Genomic DNA, 27243 nt, shown 5'->3' with positions numbered 1-27243 from the left:
TGTGTGTGTGTGTGTGCGTGTGTGTAGGATTCAATCTGGGCCCCTGTGGGCTCCCCGCGCTGAAACGAGTGTTCCTGAAGAACAGATGACTATCTCTCTCCATCTCTTCACACATCCTTCATTGTCACAATCCAGTCGCCATGCGTACAGCAACAGGATCCAAACAAAAGGAGGGCAACAAAACAAATTATGCCACTGAAATAGAAAAAACACACTCAACATGGCGAACAGAGGCCAGCGGCTGTGTGATAGTGCAGGGCCATTGTGAAGATGACAAAAGAGGGTCTGCAGCACGGAGTAGGTACAGTACTGAGAGACAGCAGTGGGATTATGTGGAGCACAAATGGGAGTATTCACCCGCAGAGAATGAGAAGCTCTGACCTCTGGGGCTGGACGCCGATAAGAGCCAATCCAAACACCCTCGCCCGGACGACCGGGTGATTGACACGCTTCGGGAGGCACATCGCATTTAATGCACTGATCCCGGGCGGAGGCACGGCGCATTTAATGCAATGATCCCAGTGCTGCAGCCGCCGCGCTCAAGACGGCACAATGGCATCAAGACAAAAGGCACTCCGGCAGCATTAGCTAATCGCGGCAAAACACAAGTGAAAGACGTCGGCAGGCTTTTGACGCTTTAACAATTACGGCTTATTAAACATTGATGATGAGCGTTTGAGTAGCACATGGAGGATTGTCTGGGCTGGAAGGATATCCACCGCCCCGCAAATACTCCGCTCTTTTCTTTTGGGGACGTTGAATAATGTGAGAAGCAAAAACTGCCAGTAATCATCTTTGTAGTCGGCTTTGTAAAGTGAAAACTGAATGAAGTGCTCTGGGTGGACCTCCACCCATCCCAGAAGACCTCCCAGACTGAATGCATTACTCCTACCTCCAGTCGCTGTCTTGATGGTCCCCGTGTATGGGCTGTTTTAATTGGCTAAAGCAGGACTGCAGTCCTTCAGCTGCGTTAGTGTTCATTATCAGTCTATCCCATAATTAACTAATCCATGTGTCGTTTTCCTGTGAGTGCATGTCACTTTAACATAAACTGTATAAACTGGCACAGACTTGTTCAAACGGAGGGGTGCAACTAGGTCATACGCTGCCATCTGAGATGCATTCACAGTAAACTGCATGTATTCTTTTTGTAGCTGGTTCATGAATAACCCAGATCCACATGAGTTACATGATAATGATGTAATCATCCCTTTAAGAATGGGAGAAGCTGCTGATGGAGGATCTCCCAGATGATCGCTGCCTGTTTGGCGGTGACGAGATACGAGAGGGGTTTCAGTGAATCTGCAGATGGAGGATCGCCCAGATTATGGCTGCCTGTTTGTCGGTGACGAGATACGAGAGGGGTTTCAGTGAATCTGTTACTTTCTCTCCACTGACGGGGTTTGCAGCACCTGAGAACCGGGACACGTCCCGCGGGACCAAATTAGCATTAGGCACCAAACTGTGCATATCTGGAAGCTTTCCTCCCTCTGAAGAAGGGGGTTATGAAAGACACCAGCACACAAACACAGCCACACATCACAAGTAGTGCTAGTAATAATGACTGTGTTCACTTCATGGACTGGAAATAACCTCATGAAGCCACAGGCACTGACCCCAGAACCAAGAGAAATACCTGGGAGAAGGTTTTTATTACAATCCTCTCCCTCTTCTCTCTCTCCAACTGTAGAACAGGGGAGACACACAGATGAAGGTCATCTGCACAATGTTGATGGGAAAATGTTTTGGAAAAATGCCATGGATAAAAAAAACTAAATAATAAAAATTACCAACTAAATACAAATCTGTCAAGTCAGAGACACAGTGCATTTCATTTTTTCGGGCAGAAAAGGAGGGCATCCAGTCTGTGGCAAGGCTGTAGTCAGCAGGGCTGGGGGGACAACACACACTGCCAATAAAGGACGATCAATGCAGAAGAAGAGAAGAGTGTGTCTGTTTTTGGGGGTGGGAAAGGGCACCTTTTCAGAGTCCAAGGAGATTGGCTGGAGCCACTGCTGAGGCTGTGTCTCTCTGTTTCTCCAGCCAGAGGAGCCCAATGCCACGGATGGTGATGTGTAGGAGTGTGTGTGTGTGTGTGTGTGTGTGTGTGTGTGTGTGTGTATGGGTGTCTCTGTGTCTCCAGCCAGAGGAGTCCAATGCCACGCTCATTTGTCTTCAACCCCTGGGTCTCTGACATCAGGGCCATTACAGCTGGGGTGTTTCATCATCAGAGCAGGGGGAAGCAGGACGCCGGGGACCTGGGAGTTTGCAGACATGTGCTAAAACACAGCACTGCGAGGCGCGGCTCGGAGCTAGGGCCACGGGAACACGCCATCAATCAGGGGGCCAGGGCTCAGCACGCCCGCATCATAACTCTTGTGTCATCAGTGTCGAGGCGACTGCATACAAACCACCACTGGGCCTGACTGAGCCTGATTGAGCCGAGTTGAGCCAGGCCAAGCCTCGAGCAGGGTTCAGTGAGAGCCACGCCTCGAGCAGGGTTCAGTGGGAGCTTACAGTTCTCCTTGCCACGAGAGAGAACTATGCTCACAGGTCACCAATGCATGGAGACATTGCCGTGGCTAAGCTATTCTGTAGTTCTGTAGTAGCCTACTACTAAGCTGAATTCTCTTAACCACACACACACACACACACACACACACACACACAAAACGTCTTTGCAGACTTGAATATACGGACCAATACCGTGAAGCACTCAAGACTATTAGCTGTGGATGCAGTTTAAATGCCCACACTGTGTGATTATGAAGGACTCTCTCAGGAGTGGCCATGGCAGTGTCCTTCACTGACGGCAGAGGACCAAGTGATCTGAACAGCGAGCGCCCAGTTGCTCCGCCTTAGACACTGTGAGGCTGATGGCCATGTTCAGAGTGATCTCTCACACTCTCTCTCTCTCTCTCTCTGTGTGAGGCTGATGGCCATGTTCAGAGTGATCTCTCACACTCTCTCTCTCTCTGTGTGTGTGTGAGGCTGATGGCCATGTTCAGAGTGATCTCTCACACTCTCTCTCTCTCTGTGTGTGTGTGACGCTGATGGCCATGTTCAGAGTGATCTCTCACACTCTCTCTCTCTCTGTGTGTGTGTGAGGCTGATGGCCATGTTCAGAGTGATCTCTCACTCTCTCTCTCTCTCTCTCTGTGTGTGTGAGGCTGATGGCCATGTTCAGAGTGATCTCTCACACTCTCTCTCTCTCTCTCTCTGTGTGAGGCTGATGGCTATGTTCAGAGTGATCTCTCACACTCTCTCTCTCTCTCTCTGTGTGAGGCTGATGGCCATGTTCAGAGTGATCTCTCACTCTCTCTCTCTCTCTCTCTCTGTGTGAGGCTGATGGCCATGTTCAGAGTGATCTCTCTCTCTCTCTCTCTCTCTCTCTCTCTCTCTCTGTGTTTGAGGCTGATGGCCATGTTCAGAGTGATCTCTCACTCTATCTCTGTGTGTGTGAGGCTGATGGCCATGTTCAGAGTGATCTCTCTCTCTCTCTCTCTCTCTCTCTCTCTCTCTCTCTCTGTATGTGTGAGGCTGATGGCCATGTTCAGAGTGATCTCTCTCTCTCTCTCTGTTTGAGGCTGATGGCCATGTTCAGCGTGATCTCTCTCTCTGTCTGCTCTGCATAGGGCAGATGCAGTCAGACCCACTTCACAGGCTGAGCCCTAATGAGGCGGTGGAACAACACCAGGACACTGTGCACACACACACACACACACACACACACACACACACACACACACGCTGTGAGCTCGTTACCTCCAAGCAGCCTTATAACGATCTTGCTAAAGTTTGGGGAGAACAATCATTTGTGATGGAGCTGGAGGGGAATGTAGGACACAAAAGAAAGGGGAAAGAGGAGTTTTTTTTCCCCTCTTTCCAGAGAAAGGAAGGAAAATGGTGGCTATAGGAAGTTTGGAAATTAAAAGATAAATTAACGGAAATGTACATGGGTGGGTCTTCAAAGACCTTACTTTGCAGGGTATCCAGTCTCTTCCCAGGTGGCTGCTGATGTGGAGTGCTTTTTTTCCAGGTCAGAATCCCCATTAAGTGCCCCAATGTAAATTTTTAAAATATAATAGTGTGGGGAAAATGGAAAAAGGAGCAAGAGATAGAGGGAGAGAGAGAGGAAGAGATATATAGAGAGAGGAAGATATATATATATATATAGAGAGAGAGAGTGAAGGATAGAGAGTGAGAGAGAGAGAGGGAGAGAGAGAGTGAGAGAGAGAGAGGAAGAAATATATATAGAGAGAGGAAGATATATAGAGAGTGAGAGGAAGAGATAGAGAGAGAGAGGGAGAGAGAGAGAGTGAGGCATAGAGAGTGAGAGAGAGAGGAAGAGAGAGAGTGAAGGATAGAGAGTGAGGCATAGAGAGTGAGAGAGAGAGAGGGAGAGAGAGAGGGAGAGAGAAAGATGGCGTACAGCCCTCTGGATTTTTTCCGACCTTGTGCCGCTTTGGCTTCCCTGAGTTTCCCTCGCAGTGTGTCTGTGTGTGTGTGTCTGTGTCTGTGTGTGTGTGTGTGTGTGTGTGTGTGTGTGTGTGTGTGTGTGTGTGTGTGTGTGTGTGTGTGTGTGTGTGTGTGTGTGTGTGTGTGTCTCGCAGTGCCTTGAGCTGACGACCTCGCTACCGTGCTGAAATATTCCGCTTTGTCTACTGCGAGGCAAAAGCAGCAGCTCTCTCTCTTTTCTCTCTTGCTCTCTCTCTTTTCTCTCTCACTATCTCTCTCTCTCTTGCGTCAACCCTGACGGGGTCAGTGTGTAGCCCATGTCTGTTGTTCGCCTCATTTGGCACACATTTTATGACATTGCCATTAACGCAAAATAATGAGCCCCAAACGCCATCAGTGCTTAACCAACATTTGTTATGACATTCCTCTCATTTTTGCATTAGGATCCAGATGTTGCTGAGCAGGGTGCTTCACGTCCTCTTTGGGTTTCGCTAATTACAATCTGAGTCACAGCAATCTTCCCATTCAGTATTCATGTCAATGAAAACACATGACAAACGCTGACAGATAACAGGTTAGAGCGTTTCATCAGTGGTAAACAACTGTCAGTATTGAGCAAGGTAAAAGTGCCCATTAGCAATTGAAGTATGGAGTTCTGATATATTTTATATTGGCAGAAATCATTCTTTAATATTGCTGAGGCGTGATTGGGCATTTCAATGATGGAATTTTATTTGATTTTAAGATGTTTTCAGCAAACACAATGTTCCCTTGAACTGACATAATGTGCCTGTTATGTTGGTGTGTGTGTGTGTGTGTGTGTGTGTGTGTGTGTGTGTGTGTGTGTGTGTGTGTGTATGTTTGTGTGTGTGTAAAGTGAATGTTTCTTTGTGTGTGCATCTGCGCAAGTGAAGGTGCACATCCTGTGAGGCACACCCAAACCCAGACGCAAGGTGTTTACCTCCTTCAGGCAACCCATAAAGTTGTTGCTAACAGGAGATCCCGGCAGGTCAGCGGTGCTAGGACTGCCGCCGACATAGAAAAAGTCATCGGAGCCTAGCATGGTGTAGTCCTCTTGCGTGTATCCAGTGGTGGTCAGAATTCCATCCACGGATATTGTAACCTAGACAACAAAGCACAGGGAAAGGACACGCTATACTCCAGGTTCCTACTCAATGCAGTCCGGCTCTCTGGCCTAGCCCTCTTGGTGCCTGAGGCTTGCTACCTGTCTATCTCTTATCTGGTTTGGAATTTTGGTCTGAAACCCATTTTCATGTCTGTTTCTTGGTCGTTTGGTGTTTTTTTTTCTTGTTTTGGCATTATTTTGTCCAGTTTTGGGACTGCAAGCCCACATGGGGACCTAATTATTCATGGTTAGAAAGTTAACAGATTGCCCAGTGTTAGTATTGGCCCTGCTGCAACTCAAAAAATAAATTTAGCAGACACAAAAATGGTGTTAGTAAAATGTTGTCTGTGTTAGTTATGCTAGGGGTTTGTCATTAGTAGGTTAAGCTAGTTAAGCTCTCTACAAAACAAGGGAAAGGAAACGCATGCTGTAGAGTTAGAGTGGAAGCACAAGCATTTTGAAGCACAAACACACTTTGCATTTGGTTAATAATTAGCTTTCAGGTGATCTGAAGACGGCATGCTATTCTCTTCTCTTTTTTTTTCTTTTTGGTGTTTGCACAAAAAGAAAGAAAAAAATAACCAAGAGGTTATGTTAGTTGAAGGAAAAGTAAAGAGAGTCATTTTCCACATGGTGTCAGAGACAAGCAGCAACACATGACGTGTGACCAAAAGAAAACAAACAAAGAAGTCAAGACTCAAAAACCACACCAAAGATGAAAGTGAAAGTGAAAGTCAATCAACAAGCCACCACAGACAAGTACGAGTGTCATGTGACAACCATGAGAAGAAATGAGCAGCTGGACAGTCACAGCGCACATTCTTAAACGCATGCCATGCAAAGTGAATGGAAATCAAAACTGGCTGAGCCAAAGAACAGTCGGCCAGCCAGCCAGGAGAGGACCCTCCTTGTTAACCACTGCTTGATGCAAAAAGGTTTGAAACGATGCTCCTAAAAAAACAGGTGGGTTGAAACTGAATTGGACAGGATAAAAAAACGAGTAAAACAAGGAAGGAGAAACCAACGGATGAGAAGAGAGAGAAAACTAAAAGAGGAGTCGAAAAAACGTAAGCAGAAGAGTACCAACCGCAGTTCCCCTTTTTTGGTTAATGACGTCTACGGTGAAAAGAAAGAAAAGGAACACACGGCAAACCCAAACTAAGAAACAATTAGAATGATATCTACCGAACAATGTAGTTTGTTTACCATAGCGTGTCCAATGCCTGAATGCTTTGTGGAAAAGGGGGGAGAAAGGAAATTAAAAACTGTGAACAGAATAACGATTGTCACTTAAAAAAGATATGATGGTTACTACAGAGGTTAGTACATTGTTAAAAAACGTCCAAAAATATATAGGTTAGTAGAATGACACATTCCATGAATGACGTTAGTTGTTTTTGCTTTTCCAAAGCAGGTTAGTAACACAGAGGAGAAAAACGGGCAAAATAAGTCTATACAAGAAAAAAGCTGATCAAACGAACTACCAGTGTGGCCCCACAATGGTTGGGAGCCTTGACTTCTAGGACTCTGTCTATGTACACCTGATCCCAGGGGAAGGACTGCTCCCCAGAAGCCCATACTCCTCCAGGCCGCCCCACCTCCCTCCCTCCCTCCCTCCTGACAGAGTACATGACTGACAGACATCACATGGCTCATAAGAGAGAAGGCCTAAAGCACATCAGGTGACCCTCTTAAACGAAAGTCTCTTTTTTTTTTGCTTATTTATGTTTTTTATTTTTTTTTATTTATGTCAGCGATTGAGAGGATTGTAGTGTGGACCAATCTGGCCACATCTGGACAATTCGCTGCTCTCATACAGTACCTGCTTAATGGTCAAAGTGATGAACTTTAGGTTGACTTTACTGCAATGAGAGAAAGCAAAGCAGAACCCTGACACAGGATGGAAGGAATGAAGCCTTTCCCCCATGTGGCATGCTCTCCTAAATGCACTCTGTTTTCTATTCTGGTTTCTCAGTTATGTTAACCAAATCCAATCAGACTCTTTGTGTTCAGTAGAAGGAAACAGTCACAGCGGCTATGAACAGGAACAAGTCTAGAGGTCTAGGTGCTACTTCTACTAACTACATTTTAAACTACATAACCTTGATTTTTTTTTTTTGCCACCCTACGATTAAGGACCACCACCTCTGGGAGGTCTTTCACAGCTCCGTCCTGAAGGTCACTAGTGCACCTGTGTTAATTAGAGTGAGACATAAGGGTGCTTATAAGCTGTCCTGGTTTCTGTTCAAAATCATGGCACTGCTGTAATTATCAGCCGTACGCAGCTGGCTAGACTGTCCTGCCATCAGAGAGGAAATAGAAATGAAGAGATAGCCGCTCCAGTGAAAACATTGAGCAGCGCAGCAGCCAAGACACTGAGATGTCTGTTCGTGGAGACATTGGGATTGCCACGGATGTGAGATGGCATAGACAATACACCTTGTTACTTTTAGAGTCAAAGTAGGCTTACTTGTTTTGAAAGTTGTTTTCAAAAACTATGATGCACTCCTAATATGAGATTAAAGTTCATATGTTTTGAGGGTACACTGTATTTCAGCTTAATGGGCCCTAACCATGTGATCAGCAACTGTATGGTCAGAATCGTCGTAGATGCCTACATTTTCATTGACACAAAGCAGGCGGCAATCAAGTATAAATGCAGTGCACACATGTACACATTTGCTTGTTTGTTTCCTGTCAAACCAGTCTGCACCAAAAACTGACCGCCCTTGGTAACTGATAGTGTGGCAGGGCTGAGGGAAAAAGACATTCGGCTGAAAACCTGGAATATTAGCCAGCAGATCTAGAGATGTTCCTGCTCATATCTTGTCCTGAAAACCTGGAATATTAGCCAGCAGATCTAGAGATGTTCCTGCTCATATCTTGTCCTGAAAACCTGGAATATTAGCCAGCAGATCTAGAGATGTTCCTGCTCATATCTTTGTTTGAGTACCTAATTGCTTTAATGTTGAATGTTCCGATTTTTTTTTCTTCCATAGGTTAATTGTGGTGACTGCTCCTGTGTTAATTAATCTACTTAATGTACTCCTTAATTTCCACCTCTTCCGCAACCTTCTGTACTGTTACCTGACGGAGATTCCTTGTAACTTTGACATCATGCCAATCATTGTCATTAAATTTCCCATTGACTGGCTCCACCAGCGCTTCAAAGGCCCCGGAACCCAAATTAATGACGAGCGAGACTGCCCCGTTTTTCAACGCCAGATTGACATAGTCGGCCGATTTGCCCGTGTGCAGCATTAGTCCGTTCCTCTGCAGGGTTTTGAACGAGAGCGTGATCTCGTCGCTGCTGCTCTGGATCGGGTTCAGGGACAGGTCGTAGCAGAAGTATTCCGATCCTTTGAAGGTTGCAACGTATTCTTCTTTTCCTGCACGAGACAGAGAGAAAGAGAGAGAAAAAAGGAAAGGTGAGTTTCTACAGTGATATATAACCCTAACCCTATATAATATACAGTGAAACTGCATGAGCATCTGTATCAGGAAACATTATTCAAGGATGAAGACAAAACCTAGAATTACAAGCGTATTAAAAGCAACATTCAGTGTAAATACAATTGGCTGCAATGACAATTCACACATGGGGATGACCATGGGGATGACAATCTCCCCATCTCTATTGAACCTTCAGTGGAACACACAAACACGGACTTGCCTGCACAGCCTTGGAGTTTGGTGGTCTCCAAGGAGAAACAAGCCTGGAGACCCAAGGTCAAACAATATTTCTGGGTCTTTGACCAGAACCACAGCCTGCCTCAATAACATTGACTGCCATCTCCACATATTTTTTGCACATGCCGAGAGGCAATGCCTCCAGTGCCTCAGCCGTCGAGTCGTCGAGCTCAGTTCAAACACGGCACTGAGCTCTTTCCGCCCCCCCCAATAAAGCGGAGTGTTTATCTTATGTGTGTGTGTGTGTGTGTGTGTGTGTGTGTGTGTGTGTGTGTGGGTAGATAGTTTACCTTATCTGGCACCAGTGTGTGCTTGAATGAGAGGCACAATGCTGTCTGTGGTGTCCAGGGGTTTCTACTGTATTTATCCCCAACTGGCCCATTCATCTCATGGAACACAAGCGTGCTTACAAAGGGAGTGGGGGGAAGAGCAATTAGATGTGGAAGTAAGAGACCTGCGTTTGACTCCACAAAAGCCACTTTCCTCACAAGGTAACCATTCTATTTGTGTGGAGGCAGTGGTTGACCGCTGTGGTCTTGTGCTTTTGTTTTGTCCCCCCCCCCCCCCCCCCCCCTCACTGAATAGCTTAGCAGTCATACAGAAAAGAGTGTATAGTCATAATGTCTGTGTGAATAAACAATGCGCTCTGAGGTTGGACTGCAACGATGAGTCTTCCGGTAAAATTTGTGGGTTTGACATTGCATTGTTCATCAACTCTCAAGGAGACCTCATTAAAATAACCAGCTGTCTGTGCACTCATAAACAACAACATGTAAACATGGTTGATTTGTGTTATAAACTAGCTGCAACATCTGCTGAAGCTCTTTGACTGCCTGGAGAGACCATGCTTAGAGCACAATACTGTGAGTACACCTACAACACACAGACACACAGACAGACAGACACAGACAAACACACACACACACACACACACACACACCTACAACACACACACACACACACACACACACACACACACACACACACACAGAGACACAGACACACACACACAAACACACACCTACAACAATCACACACTTTATTAGCATGAATAAACAATTCTGGAGGAAAAAAGACCATATACAGCAAAAGATCCAAGGTCAGTACTTCAGTTGTGTGTCAGTATTGTCTCCTGCTGACACCAGAGCTGATCAGATCCAAGGTCAGTACTTCAGTTTTGTGTCAGTATTGTGTCCTGCTGACACCAGAGCTGATCTGATCCCAGATACAGTATGGATCTCGATGAGAGACAGTGAGCAGGGGGTAGATAAGGCATTTATGGGCCCTCCTCTCTATTGTGTTTGCCTGTCCAAGTGATTGATCTCCATCAATATGACTGACACATGTCTGCTAAGGCAATGTCTTCCCCAACCCCCTTCCATCTGATTTGATCTAAACTGCTCTAAACTGCTCTCAGACTTTCCCTCACACATATACTGTATACACACACTCTGTCTCTCCGTCACTCTCTCCCTCACACACATACTGTATATACACATACTTTGTTTCTCTGTCTCTCTCTCGCTCTCTCTCTCCCTCACACACATACTGTATATACACATACTCTGTTTCTCTGTCTCTCTCTCGCTCTCTCTCTCCCTCACACACATACTGTATATACACATACTCTGTTTCTCTGTCTCGCTCTCTCTCTCCCTCACACAAATACTGTATACACACATACTCTGTTTCTCTGTCTCTCTCTCGCTCTCTCTCTCCCTCACACACATACTGTATTCACACATACTCTGTTTCTCTGTCTCTCCGTCACTCTCTCCCTCACACACATACTGTATATGGGCCATTCTACCGAATTGATGCAAAGTCATGTCGGATATATTTAGAATTTTTGTATGTTTTTTTCCCAAAACTTTGTCCGTATGTATATTGTACCATATCTAAAGTACACATATCTAGTAAAAGAACTGTCAAGTTTTATATTGTATTTTCAGAATGTGTTGGAATGTTTTTCCTCTTCCAAAAATTGTCACTACCGAAACATCACATTTACTATAGTAAAAAAGTATTATTATTGACCTGTTCAGATTTGTGTTTCCTTCCCTTCTCTGAAGAGTATTTTTACAAATATTTTCACAATGAAATCCATAGAAATGAATTTTTTACCAAATTTTCAAGGTCAATTTATCTGTTTCGGTAGTGACTGCACTGTTTCGGTAGTGACTGCACTGTTGGATGGATGTTCATTTCTCTCCCCAAATCATCCAAAAGGTGCTCTGGGCCTCCCTTTAGTCCACACAACACATTTATTTAAAAATTATGGGATTGAACTACTTGCCATTTCATTTTGTCACTACCAAAATCATCTGGTCACTACCATATGTTTCGGTAGTGACTGTTTCGGTAGTGACAATTCTAGCTAACTTTAAGCATAAATAAAGAATTCTAGCAAGCACACGGCTTGCAAACACATCTTTGAAGAGGTGTACACACATACAAACATAAGATTTTCCATGAAACCCCAAAAGGTTTACTTAATTGAAGAAAACATGCGTTTCGGTAGTGACAATTCTTAAGGTTACACGTCGATTTTCAGACTTTGGAACACATTTATATAAAAACTATGGGATTTAGCTACTTACCATTCAACCATGAGGGACAGAGATGCAGTGTCACTGCATGGTCAAAAATGCAGAGTCGTGGCTAAAACACAGGCTCAGCCAATGGACTAAAACTCTTGTGTTTCGGTAGTGACATGAAAACTAGGGACATGATTTTTTGAGTATAGTAAATTGATTTAAAAATTAAACCCACAATAAATCTAAATATTCCAAGTTCTGTTTCAACCCAATCATAAAGATCTTTGAAATTAAATCATTGGAAAAAAAAAAAAAAAATGAAAAGTGTTATTTAAAGGCATTGAAATTTAGATGTCAGGGTTGGGGACAGCTACTTCCCAATAAAAAGTACCCTATAAATGATGATTTTGTATATATTTAGCTTATCACTATCTCATGTAATGCATTGGGTTTATATAGACCATAACATTTTCTAATTTAATATCTATGCCTAAATACCTAATTGTTTTGTAAATAGTTTTTATTGTTGAGGGACTGCATATTACACGAATTCGGTAGAATGGCCCATATACACATACTCTGTTTCTCTGTCTCTCTCTCGCTCTCTCTATCCCTCACACACATACTGTATATACACATACTCTGTTTCTCTGTGTCTCCCTCACACACATACTGCATACACACACACACACTGCACACACACATACTCTGTCTCTCTCTCGCTCTCTCTATCCCATTCCCAAGCTCTCTTTTTACCTAATTTACTTTCTCTCCTTTTCAGGGCTTTTTGCTCAGTCCGCTGCTACCAATCAATACACTTAAACACTGCAGCCTGCACCATGATGCATAGTGGGTTAATCTATGAGTGTGTGTGTGTATGCAGGTCTGAAAAATGACATTTCTGAATGAACATGCACACTCTGTTTGGGTTCATTATGCTTTCTGAACCTCAGCACCACACACACACACACACACACACACACACACACACACACACACACACACACACACACACACAGACACACTCTGTTTGGGTTCATTATGCTCTCTCAACTAAAACTACCCCTCCGCCATATCGATTACTGTTGATTGCTATTTAATAACGGCCATAATTATAAGTGGCAGTTGCTTGTGCTGTTTATTAATGAACGGGTTAGATTCGTGCACCTGTGGTTCAAGAGATAGCACATGTATTGATTGGGCTGAGGTTGTAAAATTACCGGCTACTCAAATCCAATTACAGACAGAAAAATGGGACAGCGTAACAGCGGAGCGTGGCATTTGAGCGCCCGGGCAAAGCAAGAGGCATTATGCTTGCCCTGTGCCAGCGAGAGCACGGTGACAGTAGCGGCGTCACGGTGACAGCGCTGGCGTCCATGACTCCTGGCAGTCACTCATTATCAGGTACAAAGCAGCGAGCGCTAGGATGTCAACAGAGCGGACGCGGCTAAAGGTCGAGGTCGAGGCGCGACACTAACTAGAGGGCTGAATAATCTCCGCGGTCACGCTTGCACAAAGTGAATGGACATGTTACCTCTCATGGCATCGCTATGGGGACACTGGCCATTATCATTCACATTTCACCCCGTCTGTGTGTGTGTGTGTGTGTGTGTGTGTGTGTGTTTGTTTGTTTGTGTGTGTGTGTGTGTGTGTGTGGGGGGGGGGGGGGGGTGGATTGCCCATTATCATTCACACTTCACCCCGCTCGCTCCCGAATATACAATATGCATTTCATGAAGCCTTCTGATGACTAAGCCCCTTATGTAAGCAACAACCTACAAGTTTTCATGAGGTTGATTTCATTTGTTCTCAGAGTGAGACATTTCACAATAGCATGCATGCCATGAAAAACCACAACAACAGCTATAAGATATAAGATGGGCATTAAAACAACAGCTATATAAGATGGGAATTAAAACAACAGCTATAGGATAAGATGGGCATTAAAACAACAGCTATAGGATAATATGGGCATTAAAACAACAGCTATATAAGAGGGCCATGAAAACAACAGCTATATAGGATAAGACGGGCATTTATTCGACAGTTGTATAGGATAAGATGGGCATTAATACAACAGCTATATAGGATAAGATGGGAATTAAAACAACAGCTATATAAGATGGCCATTAAAACAACAGCTATATAGGATGGCCATTAAAACAGAATCATTGGACAGCAGATTGACCTGACTGAGTACTACTACAATGCAACTTTTTACACAAGCTGAAAGAAAAAATAGAGGCTTTGTGTTTTTATAGAAGGTTTCACTGTTATCTGCCGGCTGACAGATCCCATCAGGATCACGCTCATCAGGAACTGCAGACAGGTGTGTGTGTGTGTGTGTGTGTGTGTGTGTGTGTATGTGTGTGTGTGTCGTGCTCATCAGGGACGGAAAACAGGTGCCCTGTCCTCTGTGTTAATTGCCATGTTTATTTTTCCTCATTTTTCTGTAGAGTTCACAATGCCTGATATATGATGTGTCAAAACACAATACTTATCACCACACGATGCCGGGAAGTGAAATTCAAAACATCTATTAGGCAACACAGCGGCTGTTCATTATACCCACACCTTACTTAACCGCATTGTTTCTGATGCTGTTCATTATACCCACACCTTACTTAACCGCATTGTTTCTGATGCAGTTCATTATACCCACACCTTACTTAACCGCATTGTTTCTGATGCAGTTCATTATACCCACACCTTACTTAACCGCATTGTTTCTGATGCAGTTCATTATACCCACACCTTACTTAACCGCATTGTTTCTGATGCAGTTCATTATACCCACACCTTACTTAACCGCATTGTTTCTGATGCAGTTCATTATACCCACACCTTACTTAACCGCATCGTTTCCAAGGTCTTACTAAACCGCATTGTTTCTGATGCAGTTCATTATACCCACACCTTACTAAACCGCATCGTGTCTGATGCAGATTCTTTAAGTCACCCCAGGATGTAAATCTGTACTCCAGGTCAGTGAGTGACAGACAGTGACAGTCAGGTCCACTATAACACTTAACACAGCAAACAAACCACCTCTAGTCGCCTGCTGACTACTGCGCTCTATCAATGCTGATCAGCTGGTCAGGTTATTTCAGTAGTACACTGTAAACCCGAACAAGTTCAGAGAACTCAAAACTTTTGATGTAACCGATTACATAAGAAAATTTGAGTACATATATTATTTTTTTTAAGTAAACTTAACTCAAAAATTATACATTAAGGAATGAAAATGTATAATTTTTGAGTTACATTTACTTAAAAAAAATAATATATGAACTCAAATTTTCTTATGTAATCGGTTACACCAAAAGTTTTGAGTTCTCTGAACTTGTTCGGGTTTACAGTGTAGTCTATTAATAGTTCTCCTCTTACGGCAGGAGGCTTCACCACAACACATCTTTTTGCACACTACAAAAGCCATGTTGGCATCCTACTGTCAAAGGCCAGAGAGGAACAGCTGGTGAGAGAAGGAGACATTTACATACAGATGACCCCTGAAGGTGGTGGCATACTTCTAACACGGTGCAGTATACACACACACAAACACACACATGCACACACACTCACACACACACACACATTATTCAGAGCCAAACGTAGGGCACATAAACACTGGCCTTTTTACCGCCACTCCAGAGCAGATCCTCCATCTTTCCTTCGTCAGCCATCGCCTTCACCATGCTTTCACACCATCTGTCTTTCACACTCACTTCCTCTCTTTCATTCTGGCTTTCTTTCCCTCTTTCTCTCTCTCTCTCTCTCTCTCTATCTCTATCTCCCATGTGAGGTCACACTTTCATCCCAGAAGCCCTTTCCACACTGGTAGGAAGGTGCTCTCAAAAAAGGAAAGGAGAGCTTTCTCCCCTCTCATTCCGAAAGCTTCTTCTCAGGTTCAGGGGAAGTTTAGCTTGCTAAAGTGTGTGTGTGTGTGTGTGTGTGTGTGTGTGTGTGTGTGTGTGTGTGTTTATCTCTGAGAAGGTGATGAAGGGTTGCACAGACAAGATGAAAAGCATAAAGAAGCTAGGTATTAAAGCAAAGAGCATTAATAGGCCATCCAAAGTACTCTTTTTTTTATTATTCCTCATTTGTCTACCGTTCTCTCCCCCCCCCCCCCCCGTCTCATCCTTCCTCCTCTCCAGTATGCACATGATTGACAGACTATTAAAACGATAGGGCTGTTAGTCTCAGACACTCACCCTAAGCTGCTTACATCATGAGGGAGTACATCATTGGAGTGCTGCCTCCTCTAGAGTCTAAAGGATGGTGACCTTAGCATTCTGTCTGTGTCTGTGTGTCTGTGTCTGTCTGTGTCTGTCCATGTCTGTCTGTCTGTCTGTCTGTCTGTCTGTCTGTCTGTCTGTCTGTATTTGTGTGTGTGTGTGGGGGGGGGGGGGGGGTGTGTGTGTGTGTTTGTGTGTGTGTGTGTGTGTGTGTGTGTGTGTGTGTGTGTGTGTGTGTGTGTGTGTGTGTGTGTAAAAGGCACCAGCAGAGAGGATATACTGTATCTCAAATGCATCTGGACTTTGGGATACAGTACAAACATTTGGCTTCAATTGTGTAGGCACAGGATGGTTATCACTCAACCACTCATTAAAGTTTGCACCAAAACCCTCATTACTCAACCATTCATAAGTGTTAGCACAAAAACCCTCATCACTCAATCATTCATTAGAGTTATGCTAACACATGCTAACACATGCTAACACCAAAACAAAGCTCAGGAACCAAAGCATTAGGGTGCTATTCTAAAGAAGATACAAAACTAATATCTCAAAAAATACCAAGGCACACACCATAACGTGCACTGTAAACCAAAACAAAATAGCCTTAAGAATAATACGAATAAAAACACACACACACACACACACAGTCACACACACACACACACACACACACAAGCACACCCACACACACGTGAACATCCTCTCCCCCATGTGCGAACACACTCACCCACACTTTCATATACGCACCTAGAGCCATTGTGCATCCAATCCCCATTAGTCATGCTGAGAACTACGAGTGTGGAAGCTTCCCTGGAGGACAGTTTTATACGCACACACACACACACACACACACACACACACACAAACATCCCCACACCCCCCCCCCACACACACACACACACACACACACACACACACACACACACACACACACACACACACACACACACACACACGCCAAGGTTGTGCTGAGTGCCACTCCAAATCAACACGAAATACATATGTGACCTTGCTTCAAAGGCAAAGCATTAGTTATCTTACCAAGATGAATCTTAAATAGTATTCAAATAACGCCAAGGGAATACAATATGGACACCCCTTATACCATATGTGTGCTGTGAGTTACTGAATGTGTAAATATGGTAATATACAGGACAGGTCTGAAACACTCTCTGTTGGTGCTTCATGTGGGTTTAAACTTAAACCCATCAGTCAGTGGTAGATTTGCATGCTGTCTGATAAGAGACTGCCAACAAAGAACATAAATAAAAGTCCACAGGCTTTAACACTTTCTATTTTTATTTTGAAGCATAAACTTTTGCAGATGTACTCAATGAGAAGTGAGTTTGCGTGTGTATGTGTGAGTGAGTGTGAGAGTGTGTATGTGTGTGTGTGTGTGTGTGTGAGAGTGGGTGTGTGTGTGTGTGTGTGAGAGAGAGGGAGAGAGAGAGAGAGAGAGAGAGAACAAGGCCAGCCGAGAACGCTGGAGCCAACACAGTAGTCAGCAGGATCACACACACTCACACACACACACACACACACACACACACACACACACACACACACACACACACACACACACACACACACAGACACACACACACACACACACACACACACACACACACGAGTCAGCAGGAACACACACGGTGGACGCCTCCCTTGCCTAATTGGCATTCTCACGGTCAGGTGGCAAGGCAACCCTTTCTAAGATGAGCTCCAGGGTGGAGAGAGACACCACCTCCCAGCAGCCCTATAAGTGTGTGTGAGTGTGTGTGTATGTGTTTTTGCGTGTGTGGGCATGTGTGTGTATGAGTGCCTGCGTGTGTGTCTTCTGGCTGAGTGGATGTGTGGGCATTCCAGAAGCTTTCTAAAAAGGAAACTGGCTTGCAAAGGGAAAACTGTGCTTCTTCGAAGGCTTTTTGTGCGTTTGCCTCTGCACTCATGAGTGTGTGTGTGTCTGAGCGTGCGTGCGTTTGCCGCTGCACTCATGAGTGTGTGTGTGTGTGTGTGTGTGTGTGTGTGTGTGTGTGTGTGTGTGTGTGTGCGTGCGTTCGCCTCTGCACTCATGAGTGTGGGAGTAGCTATGTCTGTAGGTGCCTGGAGGGAACCCAATAACTCATATATATCTTAACTATAAGCTGTACAAATGGAACAAATAACTCATATATATCTTAACTATATGCTGTATACATGGAACAAATAACTCATATATATCTTAACTATATGCTGTATACATGGAACAAATAACTCATATATATCTTAACTATATGCTGTACAAATGGAACCCAATAACTCATATATATATCTTAACTATATGCTGTACAAATGGAACCCAATAACTCATATATATATCTTAACTATATGCTGTACACATGTATCAAGCCACTAAATAACACATTCATCAAACAGGGCTAATATAGTAAATATCTGTGTATCAGTGATTTGGGCTATATACAGTATATTTTGTTAGCTGGCCGCTGTTAGTCAGTCAACCCCACTGTGTGTGTGTGTGTGTGTGTGTGTGTGTGTGTGTGTGTGTGTGTGTGTGTGTGTGTGTGTGTGTGTGTGAGTGTGAGTGTGTGTGTGTGTGTGGTTAGTCAGTCAACCCTACTCCTGACCCTAAATCCTTCCGTTTGCCTCTTGGACACTGGTAAACTGAGGTGTGGACAGACCTGTGAACCGCAGGCAACGAAAGAGCAACACAGCCAGATCTGCAGACTATAAGAGTTCTGGTGTTCCCAGGGGAAACTACTAGAAGAACGGAGCTGAGTGCCTCAGGGACTGGGGCGAGGAAGATAGTGGAAGGAGAACCACGTTATTCAAAAAATCTTTTCACTGCAGTCATCATTTGACTTTATATCATTTGAATACTTATGTGCTCTAATTAAGTGTTCTTATATTTTATTTGTAACTATTTATAGGCCTCTGAAAACACCTTTTGATGAGGCAAACTCTTGTCAGTTATGTGTACGGATTGTGATTGTCTTATTATTATATCAGAGGATTTCACCTGGCATGTAGATAATCCAGAAAACAGTTCTGCTTAGGAACTAAATGCACTACTTGTTACCTTCAGCCTAACACAGCATAAGGGGCCAAATCACTCGCTTTGTCGTACACTGGACCTTGTTATCATAAACGGCCCCAATATATCTATCGGCCGTCAAGGACTTGGCCTTATCTGATAACTGCTGTGTGTTCCTTCATGTGGCCATTCTCATGTGTGTGTTTGTGTGTGTGTGTGAACATCAGTGTGTGTGTGTGTTCCTTCATGTGGCCTCACTCAGACCCTTTCAAGGACATGGACTCAACTGGCAGACTCTCGAGATGGTGTGCTGAATAGCTTTAATGAAAAATGGTAAGTAGAATGGTATCATATTATAAATATATTATTATACTACTCATCTTGACACAAAAGGAACTAAAGTGAAGGACACTGTTAAGAATCTTTGTGTCTAAATTGATCGCGATCCCAGTTTAAAAAAACATGTGAAGGCAATAACGAAATCAGCTTTTTACCATCTCAAAAACATAGCCAAACTAGGAGGCCTTATGTAAAAACATGATTTAGAAAAAATTAATTCATGCTTTTATTTCCGGCAGGATTGACTACAATGGTCTCTTCACAGGCCTTTCTAAAAAAGACCATCAAACTGCTTCAGCTTGTGAAAAATGCAGCTGCTAGAGTTCTTAAACCAAACAAACTGACCACATTACTTCAGTTCTTCCACTGGCCTCCAGCAAATCACAGGACTGACTTTAAAGCACTGCTGCTTGTTTATAAATAACTAAATGGGACATCCCAAATTACCCTCATCAATACACACCTGCTAGACCTCTAAGACCACTGGAGAGAACTATTTTGGTTCCAGAGCTGAGCAGGAGGTTTTACCAACTTCCTGATGAAAATCAAAGACAACAGACTCCAATTGTTTTTAAAACTTGACTGAGCCGTTCTCAGAGGGTTTTCATTAACTGATTAAATGTACTGTATTGTATTTATCTACTTTTAGCTTCATTTTAATCTTTTATTCTTCTATTTTATAACTGTTACAAAGTACTTCAAATGGTCAAATTACTATAGTTCTTCTAAATATGGATGGGGGCAGTGGACAAATCAGACACCTAACTTCAAAACATAAACAAACTAGACAAGAAGGTAACGTGCCAACAAAGAGATTACCACCATATACGTACTTTGCCTTCAAATATCCCATCCAAGTGGTGCTGTGCCCCTGCCATATGAGTCAGTGCTGGGTTAAATGCCCTACCATCAGGCTTCCATATTTAACTATTTTATTTTTGGCTTCTCAACACGGATTGGTTTTCTCATCCACTAGTCGAGCTGTGAGGTGATGAGGCATGTCGAGGCCAAGAAGTAATGCGGTGACTTTTAACGAGCTCTAATTGCAGTGAGGGTCTGTTTCTGGCAGATTTCTGCTCAACGTTCGCCGTCACGCCGGCTCAGAGAAGTGGGACACGTTTCTCCCTGTCTGACGCCAAAGGAATACATGATAAAGCACCGGGCCCCCAGACAGCAAGGCTCGCACAGACACTAAAAATGGCTGCGCAATTCCCCCACGGCCCATATAAGCTAAATATCAGCATTTGCATTGGAGCCGAGACAAAGCTTCTTTTACGAGGCGTTTATGGAGCGTTCTACGACGCAGCAATGACATGCGCTGATTGAGGGCTTCCCTCCCTCTGATCTGGGCTCGAGTGTGTGTGTGTGTGTGTGTGTGTGTGTGTGTGTGTGTGTGTGTGTGTGTGTACAAGGAGAGGCTTACAGTGCAAGGTCCTGGCAAAGCAACAGGGTCGTAATTCTGTCATGCCAATAGCTTGAATCTGATTGGTCCATAATGCATAAAGCATGCTCAAGATGAACACTGCAGTCACAGCATCCCTCTCACTTCAGACACTCACAATGACAAGTCTGATTTCAAAAATGTCGTCCTGACTAGACTCGTCTTTGTCACATTTAGTGCAGAACAAGAATCATTGGAGTAGGAATCCAATTAGATTTCCAGAAGCCCTATTAAGAATGGGATGACCAGAAACCTTAATAACTATGTGATGTTGGAATGGGGTGGCTCCTCTGGAACATCCTTACAGACACAACTCTGTACTGACATTTTACCTCCTCGAGTCTGTCCAATACCATTCAAACCTTGACCTTTCACCTAACAGACAGTGGAATGTGCTAATAGGAAAGAACCTTTCTAGCAAAAAAAAAAGAAAAAAAAAAAAAAGCAGATGCCTGAAACTTGCATTGTCATGAAATGCTTTCCTCCTCATTCTCCGTGTAGGCTAAGGGTAAGAACACACATGGGCATCTTTATAAAAAAGGGACGCTAGAAAGTGCATTGATTCCTATGGTACGGCGCGCTTTGCGTAGGCGCACACGCAAAGCGCGCCGTACCATAGGAATCAATGCATTTTCTAGCGTCCCTTTTTTATAAAGACGCCCATGTGTGTTCTTACCCTAAGGCAGTGAGCGAGTAGAGAGCCAAAGGAGAAATGCTTTCCTCATTCTCTGTGTAGGCTAAGGCAGTGAGCTAGTAGAGAGCCAAAGGAGAAATGCTTTCCTCCTCATGCTCCGCGTAGGCTGAGGGAGTGAGGGAGTAGAGAGCCTGAGGAGTACGTAGTTTTTTTTTTACAACAAAGTACAATTCAGTAAAACATTCCTATTGAACAGACAAACCCGATGGAAAAGAGAGAGTAGTGAGCTGTAGTGTGGCTGGAGTAACCTATAATGGGTGGAAATGAAAAATGTGTCAAACCTTGTTTTTAAGCCATCAAATGAATCCAACCTCTGGGAGTATTAAAAGTAATGGCGACTGGGTCAGCTTACATCATTTTATTACTGCAATCAAATAGTATAAAGCTTCTCCCTACAGCTTCTTGGGACTATGTCTACAGCCACTCTCATCCTGCTGGCCCAGCTCGGTTAAACATGGCTTGCAAATATGTGCTGTTCTCTCCAATCTGAGCACACACAAGGATGTTAATACAACAATTTCAGAAAAATATGTTGGATTTGGAAATCTCCATGAAATAGGCTGTCTCTGTGTGTGGTTCAATAGATTCCCCATAGTTTTCCGGATCAAAAACATCCTCATTCTAACGATCTAGGAAATATGAAAACGACATGTACCAGTGATCCTCAGTAGTGTCAGTGCACGGCACTTTAACTTTTTAATTTATTTTCCTGGCTATCTTCCCCCAAAAGAGATCACTGTTTCTCAGAGTCAAAACAGGCTGAGCTTGTGCGGTGAATCAAAGACTAATTTCTGGATTCGCTCAGACAAACATCACGCAGCACTGAGACACAATCGTTTGGGTACTTCCCCATTTAATCTGCTCTGGTTTGGCAAGGTCACATCATCCCTGCTCCCATCCGGCGCCAGCCGTGCAGATATCAGAGAGCACAGAATGGACCAAGACACTGGGATGCTCTCTCCCACGACTGCATCACAGAACACAGAATGGACCAAGACACTGGGATGCTCTCTCCCACGACTGCCCACCCCTAACCCTAACCCTGCCCACTCATACCAACAAACAGAGGATCATTTACTCAAGTTATACTGGACACAAGTACATCAATAAAATCAGTTGACATCACATTTGATTTCATATCATAAAATACAGCTATTTCCATTCAACTGAATGTGCTTGTTAAGGTAAAATATGTTTCAAAGACAGAGGAATGAGCACAAATGAGAAGAAGCAATGCAATCAATGACACATCAATGTCTTTCCAGGTAACACGTATCAAATTCAACTTAAACAGAATGGTTAACACATGCTGGAGAAAAATCCATAATCCTTCCCTGACACAAAGTCAATGTCTTCACAACATAAAAGATGAAAGACTCGCACACTCGCACCTCCAGGGACACCTGGGAATACTTCACACATCTACCTGTGCAGTGCTGAACCAGGCTCTTGAGCAACATTCATTTACGTGTAAACTCAGCTGGGCATTGGTCTGATTCACACAGGAAGCCAATGGTCATTAAAACAGTCGTGACTTTTTATGTAGAAAAAGGATAACAGACTTTCATTCCCTTTGCACAATAAAAGTGTTATGTTGTTGTTATTGTTGCTTTATATGTATATGTAGCACTTTGAGATTTGTATAATGTAAAGTGCAATACAAATAAAATGTAATATTATTATTATTATTATTATTATTATTATTATTATTATTAAATGCAGAGTTCTCTCTCCCTCTCCTTCCTCTCCTTCATCTTGGCTCTTTCTCTCGTCCCCCTCCCCCTCCCCCCACCATCACCCTATCCCTCTGCCCGTCCACACCCTGGTGGAAAGGTGCTCGCTCATCTGGGGAACATGCTGACCCGGCGCGGGGACATGACTCACTTTGGCATGTTACTGTTTCAGCAGGGCGCTCTGGTCTCTGGTGTCTGCCCACTGATGAGAGACCAAGGTCAGCCCCGTAACGGCACGTCCGGCTGCCACTCCGGATGTCAGGAGGGGCCTGAGAGATGTGCGGAGAAGGCGAGAGGGCAGGAGGGGGCAGGAGGGAAGGGCGCCCTGTGGTCTGGGCAGAGCAGAGCCAAGCCGAGCCAAGCCAGTCGAGGCTGTCAAAGATCAGGGGAATGGATTGTGTGTGTGTGTGAGTGTGTGTGTGTGTGTGTGTGTGTGTGTGTGTGTGTGTGTGTGTGTGTGTGTGTGTGGAGTGGTGGTGGTGGTGGTGGTGGGGGATGGGGTGGGCGTGGGTGTTGGGGACAGAGACAAGACGAGGTGGACCGATAAGAAAAAAGAGCTGAGAACGCACTTCGTCTCCTCTGCGTTTAAAAAGGCGTGATAGATGGTGACGTTTCAGCGCTGGGGTTGGCACAATGTTTGCGTCCTGCGCCCAGAGCCAGACATGGTGACAGCGGCGCCAATGAGTGGCAGTTATTGCCACACAGCCTTTGAGGAAGAGCTATAAACTGGACAGAAAAATTGTAAATCTGTAAACTCCTTTGCCCTGTCCAGCAGGGAAAACATGACCTCTCAAGGGAGCAAGAAGATACACACCCCCCGTTCTCACTACCTGTCACCTGAGCTCTATATATGGTACACACTCTCCATTCTCACTAACTGTGACCTGAGCTCTATATATGGTACACACTCCCCATTCTCACTAACTGTCACCTGAGCTCTATATATGGTACACACTCTCCATTCTCACTAACTGTCACCTGAGCTCTATATATGGTACACACTCCCCATTCTCACTAACTGTCACCTGAGCTCTATATATGGTACACACTCTCCATTCTCACTAACTGTCACCTGAGCTCTATATATGGTACACACTCTCCGTTCTCACTAACTGTGACCTGAGCTCCATACATGGTACACACTCTCCATTCTCACTAACTGTGACCTCAGCTCCATATATGGTACACACTCTCCATTCACACTAACTGTCACTTGAGCTCCATGTACTGTATGTGTTTTCCTCACTCTCTCTCCTTTTTGTCTTTCTGCCTCACATGCGCTACCCATTAGGGACTGCACCACCTCTGCTAGCTCTACAATACCAGCAGACACACACACACACACACACACACACACACACACACACACACACACACACACACACACTCACACTCACACACTCACACACACACACACTCTCCAATACCAGCAGGGACCAAACATTCAGGGTAAAAGATATTCAGGCGCACGCAGTGCCAAGCGGAAGCAGGGAAGCCGAGGCCGAGCCGAGACGCGTGGCCATCGCCAGCAGGGTCTCATGGTATCATTCAGCGGAGGGGGTCTTGCATTTACCTCGCTAATTAGCGGTATTCACCGGCGACGGAAGGGGCCATGCAGGCAGCAGCCTTAATCAGGGAGTGAGTCAAACAGCAGAGAGCGACGGAGGAGAGAAAAGAGAAAGAGTCACTGAGCTCTACCTCCGGGCAGAAAAGAGAGAAGTGAATAGAGAGTGAGGCAGAAAAGAGAGAAGTGAATAGAGAGTGAGGCAGAAAAGAGAGAAGTGAATAGAGAGTGAGGCAGACAAGAGAGAAGTGAATAGAGAGTGAGGCAGAAAGGAGAGAAGTGAATAGAGAGTGAGGCAGAAAAGAGAGAAGTGAATAGAGAGTGAGGCAGAAAAGAGAGAAGTGAATAGAGAGTGAGGCATTACCAGAGGGGTGAATGGGAGTGAGGCACACAGAGACAGCTGCTGTAGTAAAGCCATGGGGATCGGGAGGGTAAACTGGTCATCACTGTGTGAGGTGCAAGGGCACTAGTAAACAGCACAATAATCTAGCAGTTGTGGATTAAGTGCATAATTGGACTCTATGAGCTTATTAAGGAAGCTATGACCCCCTTCCTTTACCATTAACTTTTATTTGATTAGAGACCACAAATAACCACACTTGGAGATTAAAAGGCCTTAGACATCATCTTGGGAGTGTAATATAATAACAACAACAACTAAAATCCCTTTTAATTAGAGGCTCAGAAATATTAAACCTTTTTCAAGTCTACAGCCACAAGAGACTTAAATCAGTATTGAATGTTTCATGTTGATGCTCATGTATTCCTTCTGACAGACACTTTTGCATAAATATCCCCAAATTATATTTTGAAATGCACATGATATCAAAGAGAACAAAGTCCACAAAAGAAAAGAATCATGGACAAGGATTAGCTCACTATCCACAGAGACAAACTCACAAAGCAATTGGTAGTGTGTGCACACCCATATCCATGGTGACGGTTCAAACTGAGGGAGGAGGGAGGAGGGAGGGGGAGTATGTGGCGTTACCAGGAGCCGTTCAGCCTGTGCTGCTGCCACTCAGAGGAGGAGAGGAGGGGTGTGAAGAGGAGGAGAGGAGGAGAGGAGGGGTGTGGAGGAGAGTAGGGGGGTGGAGGAGAGGAGGGGTGTGGAGGAGAGGAGTGGTGTGGAGGAGAGTAGGGGTGTGGAGGAGAGTAGGGGGGTGGAGGAGAGGAGGGGTGTGGAGGAGAGTAGGGGGGTGGAGGAGAGGAGGGGTGTGGAGGAGAGTAGGGGGGTGGAGGAGAGGAGGGGTGTGGAGGAGAGTAGGGGGGTGGAGGAGAGGAGGGGTGTGAAGAGGAGGAGAGTAGGGGTGTGGAGGAGAGTAGGGGGGTGGAGGAGAGGAGGGGTGTGGAGGAGAGTAGGGGGGTGGAGGAGAGGAGGGGTGTGAAGAGGAGGAGAGGAGGAGAGGAGGGGTGTGGAGGAGAGGAGGGGTGTGGAGGAGAGTAGGGGGGTGGAGGAAAAGAGAGGTGTGGAGCTCAGAGGAGAGGAAGGGTGAGGAGGAAAGGAGGAGAGGAGGAGAGGAGGGGTGTGGAGAAAAGGAGGAGAGGAGGGGTGTGGAGAAAAGGAGGAGAGGAGGGGTGTGGAGGAGAGGAGAAGAGGAGGAGAGGAGGGGTGTGGAGGAGAGGAGGAGAGGAGGAGAGGAGGGGTGTGGAGGAGAGGAGAAGAGGAGGAGAGGAGGGGTGTGGAGGAGAGGAGGAGAGGAGGAGAGGAGGGGTGTGGAGGAGAGGAGGAGAGGAGGAGAGGAGGGGTGTGGAGGAGAGGACGAGAGGAGAGGAAGGGTGTGGAGGAGAGGAGAAGAGGAGGAGAGGAGGGGTGTGGAGGAGAGGACGAGAGGAGAGGAAGGGTGTGGAGGAGACACACTTGTACACACCCACCTACACACTTGCACACATGCACACACACTTGCACACACACAGATGCACACGTGCGCACAAGCACACACACACACACACACACACACACACACACAAGCGCACACACACACATGCACACACACAGATGCACACGTGCACACAAGCACACATGCACACAAGCACACACACACACACACACACAAGCACACACACACACACATACAAACACACTTGCACACACACAGATGCACACGTGCACACAAGCACACAAGCACACAGACACACACAAGCACACACACTGTGCACACACTTGCACACACACTGTACACAATGCTCAGTATCTTAGCAGAGTATCTAAGTACGCACAGACACATTCATACGTGACAGAGACTCCAGGGATTGTAGTGTCTCTGCGACTGCAATTATATAACCATGAGCTGCCAGTATTTAGTCACGCAAGCGTACAGTAAGCCGACACGCTCACACACACACAAACACAAATGCATCTAATCAACGTCTGCTCATCTTCAATTATGTGAAC

General features: G+C 44.9%; 1 protein-coding gene across 11 annotated transcripts in view; it reads right to left on the bottom strand.

The window, feature by feature from the left end:
- The window catches only part of LOC308372952 (neurexin-1a-like), a gene marked incomplete at both ends in the record, with an annotated part of 317493 nt that overhangs the window by 208323 nt on the left and 81927 nt on the right, over nucleotides 1-27243 (bottom strand). For 6 of the 11 annotated variants that reach the window (XM_080848322.1, XM_080848324.1, XM_080848321.1 and 3 more), the window contains 3 exons: nucleotides 5420-5581; nucleotides 6791-6814; nucleotides 8672-8973. In XM_080848322.1, coding sequence (XP_080704448.1) covers nucleotides 5420-5581; nucleotides 6791-6814; nucleotides 8672-8973 — 488 coding nt within the window. Of the gene's footprint in view, nucleotides 1-5419; nucleotides 5582-6769; nucleotides 6815-8671; nucleotides 9021-27243 lie in introns of all 11 variants that reach the window. The other 5 variants (XM_080848317.1, XM_080848314.1, XM_080848320.1 and 2 more) reach the window with 3 other exon arrangements.

This window comes from Sprattus sprattus (assembly GCF_963457725.1).
Source record: "Sprattus sprattus genome assembly, chromosome: 12".
Classification (NCBI taxonomy): Eukaryota; Metazoa; Chordata; class Actinopteri; order Clupeiformes; family Clupeidae; genus Sprattus; species Sprattus sprattus.
The sequence above is the reverse complement of the archived record's forward strand: the minus strand, read 5'-3'. Positions and strand labels throughout refer to the sequence as shown.